Source organism: Podarcis muralis, chromosome 5, assembly GCF_964188315.1.
Source record: "Podarcis muralis chromosome 5, rPodMur119.hap1.1, whole genome shotgun sequence".
NCBI lineage: Eukaryota > Metazoa > Chordata > Lepidosauria > Squamata > Lacertidae > Podarcis > Podarcis muralis.
In genome coordinates, this window is record NC_135659.1 from 14427021 (window position 1) to 14439073 (window position 12053).

Consider the following 12053-nt stretch of genomic DNA (forward strand, 5'->3'; position numbering starts at 1 on the left):
ACCCTGGTTTGGACAAATGTTTTGAGCGCTAACTGTCCAAGGTTGTTGACTCAAGGTAGAGCTTGGAATATTCCAGAGTGTATTGGCTTTTGAGGGACGCGGGTGGCGCTGTGGGTAAAAGCCTCAGCGCCTAGGGCTTGCTGATCAAAAGGTCGGCGGTTCGAATCCCCGCGACGGGGTGCGCTCCCGTTGCTCGGTCCCAGCGCCTGCCAACCTAGCAGTTCGAAAGCACCCCCGGTTGCAAGTAGATAAATAGGGACCGCTTACTAGCGGGAAGGTAAACGGCGTTTCCATGTGCTGCGCTGGCTCACCAGATGCAGCTTTGTCACGCTGGCCACATGACCCGGAAGTGTCTCCGGACAGCGCTGGCCCCCGGCCTCTTGAGTGAGATGGGCGCACAACCCTAGAGTCTGTCAAGACTGGCCCGTACGGGCAGGGGTACCTTTACCTTTACCTTATTGGCTTTTGAGGCCTTAAGTCTTCTATCCTGTGCACACTTACCTGGGAGTAAGCGCCATTGACCATAGTGTAGGACATGCTTCTGAGTATGGCTACATAGGATTGCATTGCACTGGTGGTATAGGGAAGTTTTTAATGTTCAATGTTTTACAGTGGTACCTTGGGTTACATATGCTTCAGGTTACATACGCTTCAGGTTACAGACTCCGCTAACCCAGAAATAGTACCTCGGGTTAAGAATTTTGCTTCAGGATGAGAACAGAAATCATGCTCTGGCGGCACAGCAGCCAGCAGGAGGCCCCATTAGCTAAAGTGGTGCTTCAGGTTAAGAACAGTTTCAGGTTAAGTACGGACCTCCGGAACGAACTAAGTACTTAACCCGAGGTACCACTGTATTGTGTTTTTAATGTTCTGTTGGGAGCTGCCCAGAGTGGCTGGGGAAACCCAGGCAGATGGGCAGGGTATAAATAATAAAATAATAATGATCATCATCATCATCATCATCATCATTTATCAGATAGGAAACGACCGGCCACTAGCCATAGGAGCAGCCTGCCTCTTTGTCAATAAATACGCGGAAAGAGTTTAGCTTACAACAGCCACAAACTTCCAACCTCCCCAGGAAACTGCCTTGTGCATATAAATTAATTGTTTTAATTCAAGACTTCTTATGCTTTTAAGGGATTGATGCGATGCAGCGAATGTGTCTCTTGATTGTTTCAAATATGGCAACTCTGCGAGAAAGCCCGTCAAAGTGAATTTGGGTTAGCAAGATGGGTTCTGAGCTCCTGCCGGAGAAATTTAGTTGTACAAATGGCAACGTACAATGATTAAATCAATCTGAGGAACCTTTCTCAGCCCAAGGGCCGCATTTGTTCACGGGGAAGCCGCCAAGGGCCAAGGGTGGATGGCAAAAAGGCAAATGTGAGCAGAATACCAATAGTATTTGCTGGATTAATTTCCATTCTGGACAGAGTATGAATAAGTGAACATTTCTGCTCCTACTTCTGTAGGAAGTTCTTCAGCATCCCCACCTAAGTTTGACAATTCCTGGAACAAATCATGGCGGGTGAAGGAGGTGGTGTAGAGGGGCGACACCCTGATCCCCTCTGTCCTTCCTGCATGGTTATTTTTGCCAGATTCCCCTCCAAGCTGACTTTTGAGAGACAATTATTTTTTTTTGGGGGGGGGGGGGTCTAGTGCTTGCCACTTTCACTGTCTGCCAGCCCCAGAAATTCCTCCATCTGGGTGGAAGTGGTCTGCACGACCTAGTGGCCCTGCCTTTGGCTGGAAGGAAGTTACTGTATTTTTCGCCCTATAGGACGCACCGGCCCATAGGACGCACCTAGTTTTTTTGAGGGGGGGAATAAAGAAAAAAAAATTATTCCCGCGCTCCGTGCAGCAGGCTGCTATCCGCAGCCTAGGGAGCCCTGCGGGAACTCCCGCGGGCTTCCCAGGCTTGCTGATAGCTTCCTGAAGCCTGGAGAGCGAGAGGCGTCGGTGCGCACCGACCCCTCTCGCTCTCCAAGCTTCAGCGAAAGCCTGCATTCGCCCCATAGGATGCACACAGATTTCCCCTTCATTTTTGGAGGGGGAAAAGTGTGTCCTATAGGGCGAAAAATACGGTAAGTGGCTTTGAATAGGATATGGGTGGTACTTGTAATTGCTTTGAGCCTATAAGCCTATCAGTGTGTTGAGGGCTGCTGCCTGTTGGACGACTACAAAGGAGCTGTATTATGGCTTCATAGTGTTTGTTGTTGTTTAGTCGTGTCCGACTCTTCGTGACCCCCTGGACCAGAGCACGCCAGGCACTTCTGTCTTCCACTGCCTCCCGCAGTTTGGTCAAACTCATGCTGGTAGCTTCGGGAACACTGTCCCACCATCTCGTCCTCTGTCGTTCCCTTCTCCTTGTGCCCTCCATCTTTCCCAACACCAGGGTCTTTTCCAGGGAGTCTTCTCTTCTCATGAGGTGGTCAAAGTATTGGAGCCTCAGCTTCACGATCTGTCTTTCCAGTGAGCACTCAGGGCTGATTTCCTTCAGAATGGAGAGGTTTGATCTTCTTGCAGTCCATGGGACTCTCAAGAGTCTCCTCCAGCACCATAATTCAAAAGCATCAATTCTTCGGCGATCAGCTTCTTTTATGGTCCAGCTCTCACTTCCATACATCACTACTGGGGAAACCACAGCTTTAACTATACGGACCTTTGTCGGCAAGGTGATGTCTCTGCTTTTTAAGATGCTGTCTAGGTTTGTCATTGCTTTTCTCCCAAGAAGCAGGCGTCTTTTAATTTCGTAACTGCTGTCACCATCTGCAGTGATCATGGAGCCCAAGAAAGTAAAATCTCTCACTGCCTCCATATCTTCCCCTTCTATTTGCCAGGAGGTGATGGGCCCAGTGGCCATGATCTTTGTTTTTCCCCCTTTTTTTGATGTTGAGCTTCAGACCATATTTTGCGCTCTCCTCTTTCACCCTCATTAAAAGGTTCTTTAATCCCCCCTCACTTTCTGCCATCAAGGTTGTGTCATCTGCGTATCTGAGGTTGTTGATATTTCATAGTGTTACTGGTCTGCAAAGCAAGCCATGCATCCAGTGGACTATAATATGGAAGCTGTTCCTAGCATTATCTTCTCTTGCAGGTGTTGAAATGGGTCGAAGAAGCCGTGCAAGCTTCCAAAGTCCATCTCTTATCGACAGACCACCTGACTTCAGCTGTAAATGCTTGGCAAATCCCTTTTGATCCTAGTCTGAAAGAGGTTACAGTGTCCCTGAGTGGTCCTTCTCCAGTTATTGAAGTCCACGATCCTTTAGGTGAGTTATTAATGTCCCACTTTCTCAAAGGAAGAGCAGCGGTGGGTCTGTATTCTCCCCACTTTAACAAACTGCAATTCCCAGGATTATCCTGGGGAATAAGCGACAAGAAAACAAATCACATTTGTAGAGTAGGTGGGTCTTTAAAGTGTTTGGACACAGCCACTGTACAGTCCTGGCCTTTACATTGAGACACTCTAGGTGACAAACTCTTAGGAAGCAATGCATGGGGCCAGAGCACAAATGTGTTGGAATATTCTAGAAAGAAGTTGAGAATTGGTCTTGAACAGGTTGGTAGGCAACAGAAAAATCTACCCAGCAACAGGAGCCTTTATAAAGGACATGTGATCAGCAAGGGTCAGTGTGAAGCAGTGATGGCTAAACTTGGCCCTCCAGCTGTTTTGGGACTACAACTCCCATCATCCCTAGCTAACAGGACCAGTGGTCAGGGATGATGGGAATTGTAGTCCCGATACAGCTGGAGGACCGAGTTTGGCCATCACTGGTGTGTAAATGAGCATGAGTCAGCATTAGGTCTCTGGCCGCTTGGCTGGAAGAGGAAAGGATTGTGTTATTTTATTTGTGGTTCGAGGACCCGAACCCCGCGCAGTGGAATGAAACACAAGGACACGTGATATAAGGTTAATGGGCAAGAAAAGGCCACAACTTTATTGATTACAGCAAGTGAAAAGGTATTGGCTTAGGCATTGGATTACGTCAGCTGACTCCACCCCCTCAGAGAGGGGTGAGTCTGAAACAAGGGGGGTTTATTCACCAGTAGGTGGAGCCTGTTGATGCTAATCCAACTATAGGCTCTCCCCTGATGTCACCGAGGGTCGTGCCATGGCCTCCCGCCAAGCAGGCATCGGACAGAATACACGACCACCGGATTCCTTTAACGGAATACCCAAAAATTGAAGGCGCAGGCGATGGCCACACCTAGCCCTTCGACACCACAACACATTATTCCAATGCCTAACCTACCCACCAATACCACGAAAGTTGTGACGATTGCTACGAGGTAGGCGAAAAAACCAAAAAGCCTAATGCCAAATGGAAAAATTCCTACCAGGCCCCCCGAACAACCAGGGCGACCAACCTAAGGTCCATAGCAAGGCCAAAAGAAAACTGGAAACCCTGCTCTAAGGGAGTGGAGGGTGGGTGACTCGCGACGGGACGACAAAAGTGAGGGCTGGAGGCTGGCGCCGCAGCAATTCAGGCTGCTGTACACGCCCCCTTGAAGGCACCTGGTTGGGTGCCTGACCGAGGGCGTGGGCGCCAGCCAGGTGAGTGAGAGGCAGGGGGCAAATGCCCCCTGCTTGAGGCGGAGTCCGGCTCCCGGCCACAACCACTCCCCTCTCTTGCAGGGAGGAGAGTCTTTGTATTCGACCAATGTAGATTTTTGTAAATAATAAAGATACTGAGTTAAAAAGGAAACTCTACTGCAAGTCTATTAAAAGAAGAAGAAAAACCAAGAGTAGATGCTGCGCACACATCAACAAAATGAAGGGTACTACACCTTTCCTTATGAATGTTCTCCTATTACCCAGGCCAGGGATGGCAGGGAGCAAATCAAGCATGAGGAAGTCCATTGCAAAGGAGATATAGAGGAGTTAGGGAACAAAGGCTGCCCCAACTCAAGAAAGGCTGAGAAATCAGGAAGATAGAAAGGGAAGAAAGATAGAAAGGTCTAGGCCAGCTATTAACCCCAGTTGCAAGCCAGGAGAAGAGAAAGGGGAAGGAAGAACAACGGATTATAGGAAGACTGTATATTTACTTACAGGGACGCGGGTGGCACTGTGGGTAAAAGCCTCAGCGCCTAGGGCTTGCCGATCGAAAGGTTGGCGGTTCGAATCCCCGCGGCGGGGTGCGCTCCCGTTGCTCGGTCCCAGCGCCTGCCAACCTAGCAGTTCGAAAGCACCTTCGGGTGCAAGTAGATAAATAGGGACCGCTTACTAGCGGGAAGGTAAACGGCGTTTCCGTGTGCGGCTCTGGCTCGCCAGAGCAGCGATGTCACGCTGGCCACGTGACCCAGAAGTGTCTCCGGACAGCGCTGGCCCCCGGCCTCTTGAGTGAGATGGGCACACAACCCTAGAGTCTGTACGGGCAGGGGTACCTTTACCTTTTATATATACTTTAGAAAGAGTTCCTTTGATGATACAGGGTAAGTCTGAACAAGGTCTCCAACCCAGAATTTCATGCCTGTTTTATGCAATTTTCTCTTCCCCGATTTGTAGGAATTTAGACTAATGCAAGATGGTTCAATGTGAAACCTATAAGAGTTGACAGAATCAGCTTTTGTGCGATTCCGGGTTTTGCCAGAATGTTTAGAAAACTGGGGCAAAGCTATAATAGCCAGATTGGTTTGGCTTGTGGTGTACTGAATATCTCTGCACTGATCATTGACAAGAATCTCATGCTATTAAGTACCAGGTTTTCAAGGCATGTGGATGTGGGGGGGGGGGGGCAAGGAGTTAAGTCTGAGCATTGCTGAGATGACTTAAAAATAAAATGCTTATTCCTTCTTTGCCTGTGTTGCAGGTAAGCCCGTAAAGAAAGGATCTGGCTTGAATGAGTTGCTGAATATTGAAAATTCTGCAACGGTAGTGAACATAAAAGAACCAGCGCCCGGAACGTGGACAATTAAGGTGATTTTCCTGTTGAAAAGATGCAGTCAATTTCCTCCATGCATGATTCATTTTTTAATACAAAAGCTGTGTTAACAGGGTTCCTGCAGTAACATTTGATCACACACAATCCTTATAAGTTTGGATGAAGTCCTCTTTCTTCTCTCCCACAATGGTTTGGGGCCTTATGCTAAAATTGGCTCTTTATAACTGTTGGTTCTGGGGATTCATGTCCCCCTAAGTCCATTATTGGTAAGAGAAAATTGAGTGGAGGCAGGATCCTGTGAGAGCAAGGAAGATCTTACCTGGCCAGTATGTCCATTCCTTTGAGATACACACCTTAGTTCTTGAATCCAGGTCACAGGCATACCCTATTCATACACAAAATATGCCCTTTAAGACAGGATTTGTAGGTGAAAATAACTACTGGGGGAGGTTTCTCCAAGGTATTTCCTTCTGCTGAGGAAATACTTGGGGTCATCACGAGTCAAGATGGCGTCAGGATTACTCTCCTGTAAATTTCAGACGTGTGGTTTATATACTTACGTATGTGTTCTTACCTTGTGCACTTACAAACATTTTGTTTTATATTTGAGCCCTTAGAATTTTTATAACAGTAATGTGAGGACATTTAACCCCTCATTTTGGAAATGCTGTGGCCATCTTGATGAGATGCTCTAGCACGGGCATAGGCAACCTCGGCCTGCCAGATGTTTTGGGACTACAATTCCCACCATCCCTGACCACTAGTCCTGTTAGCCAGGGATCATGGGAGTTGTAGTCCCAAAACATCTGGAGGGCCAAGGTTGCCTATGCCTGCTCTAGCATGTAGGATTGGTTTCTTCTGATTTTTGAACCTTTGCACAGCTAAAGTCAAGATGGCCTGGCTCTAAAGAGTAGTAGCCAGCCCACAGTTGGCTGCTTTCTTTGCAGAAAGGGGCTAAAACCCCCCCACAGTAGTTGGGATCGAAGCTGTCACGACACTCGCATGTCTGGCAAGGAGATTAAATTTAAGGAAATGAAGCCCTAGGGTGGGAATTTTGATTCTGTGCCTTGTAGCTTCTTTGGGGTGGAAGCGTAAGTGTGGCCTGTCACCACCCCAAGGAAGCAGAAGAAATGTTGTTGATGTGCATATAACTTGCACATGTGATGTCCTCTGCTGTGTACTTCTGAACAGCAGGAAGTCCTCTCCAGACGATAGTTGTGGCCAGTGCCGAGGTTCCCAAAGGGAGGTACAAGCATGACAGAATTATTCCACACGCCATTGCTGCCTTGTGCTCTTAGGATTGCACAGCTTCCCAAGCCAACTCTTCTAAGCTATAATTACTTAAAGGCTCCTGTTGGTGAGCTAGGCCTCCTAACATCCCCCTCTTCCCACATACATCAGTCTTCCTGTAGGAAACGCTCCTTTAAACATCACAACCAGCTCTGCAATACAATAAATGGTGGATCTGGAGGATCTCAAATGTTTGGGTTTCTCAGAAGGGAAGGGGGGGAATTGAGCTTCTCTGGAGTAAATGAAAATGCAGCACAGATGGGCAGCCAGGTTGATGAGGATTTGCTGTCCCTGCCCTACATCTGGAAGACAAGTATGGGCTGCATGTTTGCATATCCTGCCCTCCCACCTTAACTGTGGCCAGATGTCAGCACCAGCACTAAACACAGTTAAGTCTAACCTGGTTCCTCGTATGTAGCAGATTTAGAATCCTGGTTAAGTGAGAAATATAATTAGCTATGTTAAAGTGGTGCACACGTACCTCTAAAGTATAGATAAGGTCAGGTAGTGTGATGGGTTGTAATCGACTCGCCTCCGCTGAGCATCAAGGTGAAAGTGGATCCACGCTCTTACCTGGGAGGGTTGCAAGATGGCAGTAGGGATGTGGGTGGTGCTGTGGTCTAAACCACTGAGCCCCTTGGGCTTGCCAATCGGAAGGTCAGTGGTTTGAATCCCCACAACGGGGTGAGCTCCCGTTGCTCTGTCCCAGCTTCTGCCAACCTAGCAGTTCAAAAGCCAGTGCAAGTAGATAAATAGGTACCGCTGTGGCGGGAAGGTAAATGGCATTTCCGTGCGCTCTGGCTTCCGTCACAGTGTCCCGTTGCGCCAGAAGTGGTTTAGTCCTGCTGGCCACATGACCCGGAAAGCTGTCTGTGGTCAAACGCCGGCTCCCTTGGCCTGAAAGCCAGGTAAGCGCCACAACCCTATAGTCTCCTTTGACTGGCCAGGAATCCTTTACTTTACTTTTTTAGAGGCAGGATATAACTGTGCAGGCATCCATCTGTCTCAGGACAACAGAGGAGTGTTTCCTGGAAGGGAGAATTTGCCATGGAAATGAGAGGAATCTCATGATCTCACAACCCACTATCAGCCAGTTAATCATAGTTAGGAAGACACTGATTCTACATCGGCTCCAAAAAGAAAGAAAGAGGAGAGCAAGATAAATCAGACTTGTAATCTGTATAAAATCAGCATCAAAAGGTGCTTGGCAACAGTTATTCAAAAGCTTGGGATGATTTAAGAGAGCATTGGTACCCTCTGCCAGCTGCACTCCAGCTGTTGACCTCAGGAACCCTGGGATGGAGAATAGTGAGTCTGTACAGCAGCCTCACTGTAGCTGGTGTCACTGACCCTGTAGCTGGAGTCAGTCAGCATAACGCCCTCCCAGGCCAGGTGGAAAAAGGCCTGCAAGGCAAGGTACAGGTCTTCCAGGACTCACAGCCAAGATGACAAAATTTCCAAAAGTCTGATTCCTGTGCTTCAGAAAGTCGCACAAGCAGTAAAGCTTGACTTAGCGAAATTCCTAAATTATTGGTGTAGGAACAGAAGAATGAGATGTGAGAGCCATGTAGCTAAGATGGAACAACCAATTAAAACCTTTTCGCACACAAAGTTTGTTGCTCTAAGTTCAGACGGCATGACTCTTACAAGTCTTTACTGAGTTCCTATACCAATATTAGGCACTTTCACCACTGTAACAAAGCCAGGTTTCACTGCCTGTGCTTTCTGACTGATGTATGGAACAGCACATGAACCTGACCTTTGAAGAGTTTGTAAGTAAGCCATTTTTAACTTACCAAATGTGTGGTCTTTTTACTATGCTAAGGGAAGAAGGATGTTTTGGAAGGAACTCACAAGGGCATATTTTAAAGGTCTATCAAACTACTTGGATGCATATTTTGTGATTTTAAATCTCTGCTGGGGTTCTTTCACCAAGGAGAGCTTGCCCGAGACCTGGATTTTGGCATCAAGGAATTATCCTTTTATATTTTTAATTTTTGCTTGCCACCAATAGGGAAAAGATGCAATTGTGTATGAGCTCAAAGGGCAAACAAAGCAAAACAGAAAGGCCTTACTGTCTTCTTGTTGGAAGAAACCTTCAGGCCAGTCAGGTTTAAATGGACCATTTGTTTAAGGATAGAAAGAAAAGTGGAGGGAAAGAACTGAATCTGAAATAAACAGGAAGTATTTGCAGTTATTGGCTACAGTCCCACACATAGTAATGTGGCTAAATCTCCCACTGATTTGAGTGAGAGCGATGCAGTTGTAACTGTGTGCAGGATTGCAACCATTGTGAATAAGAGAGTTCTCTGCTGAATGTTGTATTTATTCAGAAGGTGACTGTGATAGTGATTCTTGCTATTCACACACAGCTTCCCAAGCAAATTTCAGCCGATTAAGTGAAAAGTCACGATAATACAAGACAGAATCAACCCAGCTTAATGAGTTACACCCTTTGAAGCCTCCACGAAATATAAAGCCATCTGTAGCTATAGTAACTTATAAACAAAATATAATACTTTCTTAAAACTAAACAGCACACTAAGCCAGACTGCGGTTTCATATATTACAAAAAATGCATGAAATCCAGTGTATATGAGACCTTTTAATTTAATTTTTGGAAGAATAAAATTCCTATGACTTTAATTGCTTCTTGTACATTAATTGAAAGAGTTTTTCTTTCGTTATAAGGGGTGGGTGGGTGTTGCTTATTCGTAAAAATGCTCACCAGTGTTTTTAGGCCTTGTGGATAGAAATCTGAATGGTTATAGTTTTAAACTCTCTTGTCTGTTGCAATCAAGTTCATGCTAAACCAAAATTAGCATGAGGTAAGGTAACCTAACATTGCTCACATGAGGTTTGAATAGCTCAAACCTGTATCCAATGTTTCAACATTGCCTCAATTCCGTCACCGCACAAGCCGTGGTTTAAAAAAAGCTCAACTGTGGTTTGGTGTGACATCAACAAGCCATAATTGTTGTTGTTGTTTAGTCGTTTAGTCGTGTCTGACTCTTTGTGACCCCATGGACCAGAGCACGCCAGGCACTCCTGTCTTCCACTGCCTCCCACAGTTTGGTCAAACTCACGCTGGTAGCTTCGAGAACACTATCCAACCATCTCATCCTCTGTCGTCCCCTTCTCCTTGTGCCCTCCATCTTTCCCAACATCAGGGTCTTTTCCAGGGAGTCTTCTCTTCTCATGAGGTGACCAAAGTACTGGAGCCTCAGCTTCAGGATCTGTCGTTCCAGTGAGCAAGCACTCAGGGCTGGTTTCCTTCAGAAAGGATAGGTTTGATCTTCTTGCAGTCCATGGGACCCTCAAGAGTCTCCTCCAACACCTGGAGCAGGAACCGGCAAGCCACTCTAGTATCCCTGCCAAGAAAACCATGATTAGAGCTGCATTTAATATGAGGTCTCCCATTTTAGGTAGCACAGTTTCGTTTACCATCTCAAAGATTCTGCTAATTTCTATCTCCTACTTCTACCCTGTACTAGGGATGCTTAAGTTTGTAACATAGGAGTATTGGCCAGGATTCAAGCACTTGGGAATGCCTAGTGAGTTTTCAATATTGCCATTCAAACTGCCGACCATACTTCCCCTCCTCAGCTTTGTATCACAAACTGCTTTTGAGAGGACTCCCTGTTTCAAAAGTGGCTTTTAGAAAATGAAGGTTAAAAGTCCCCCCACACCCCACCCTACCGGGCATGTGGAAAAACTTGTGTAGCTCTTTGGGATCCCAGCAATTACACAGAGCACGTTAATTCCCCTGTTAAGTTTGCATTAAAGCTCTGAAATCAACCGATGAAGAAAAAAAGGAAATTTACTTAAAATGTTTAATCCCATTATAAATTTCCTATGCAGATGTTGTATAAAACCGTAAAAAGGGATCTGTTGTCACTGCTGCATTTGCCCAACTAACACTTAACAGCTAATTATCACATGATAACAGGAGTCTTTTTGGCCCTCTCTTAAAAAAAAAGAAAAGAAAAGAAATAATGTTCTTTAATCCATTGATCTTGACAGCAGCTGGCCTATGCCAGAAAACCCTCTGGGTGGTGATTTTACGGAGGTGAAAGGCTAAGCAATAGAAATAAATATGGCCTTTCCAATAAAGACAGACTGATTTGTCAGGGTGCCTAGAGGGAGCGAATTGCCTAAGCAGTAGTTTTATGGAAAACAACTGTTTCTTTTCATATTTGCTGAGCATCGTTTTTGCTAGACAAAACAACAGAACATATTAATTTCTTTTTCTAACTTGATGTGATTTAATAATGCAGTGATCAGGGCTTCTTCCGCATGTTAGGACTAGGTCGGGATTTGAGGCTTCAAAATTAATCCTAGTATAGCCAGGAGTCCTTTTTTTTGCAGTTAGTGGATGGCCTGGTTTATAAGTCATGCTAAGCCAAACCATGACTTAGCATGAGTGTGCAAGTAATCTGGCTCCTTCGTAGGAGATTGTGTCTGTTTTGCACCTCCCTGTTTGTTTTGCTGCTGAGCCATGCTGAGCTGAGCTGTGGCTCCGTTTCAAGTGCTGTACGAACCCAGCCTTGTGGTTCAGCTCTCTCCAGACTAGCCACACATGGTCAACCAAGCTTTGCTAAGCCAAGCCATGGTTTCAGTAAAGGTAAAGGGACCCCTGACCATTAGGTCCAGTCCTGACCGACTCTGGGGTTGCGGCGCTCATCTCGCTTTACTGGCCGAGGGAGCCGGCGTACAGCTTCCGGGTCATGTGGCCAGCATGACTAAGCCACTTCTGGCGAAACAGAGCAGCGCACGGAAACGCCGTTTACCTTCCCGCCGGAGCATACCTATTTATCTACTTGCACTTTGAGGTGCTTTTGAACTGCTAGGTGGGCAGGAGCAGGGACCGAGCAACGGGAG

General features: G+C 46.5%; 1 protein-coding gene across 3 annotated transcripts in view; it reads left to right on the forward strand.

Annotated features, from left to right (window-relative positions):
• Positions 1-12053, forward strand: part of HMCN1 (hemicentin 1) — a 314549-nt gene that overhangs the window by 75222 nt on the left and 227274 nt on the right. For all 3 annotated transcript variants that reach the window (XM_077928329.1, XM_077928326.1, XM_077928327.1), the window contains exons 5-6: positions 3098-3269; positions 5811-5917. In XM_077928329.1, coding sequence (XP_077784455.1) covers positions 3098-3269; positions 5811-5917 — 279 coding nt within the window. The remainder of the gene's footprint in view (positions 1-3097; positions 3270-5810; positions 5918-12053) is intronic.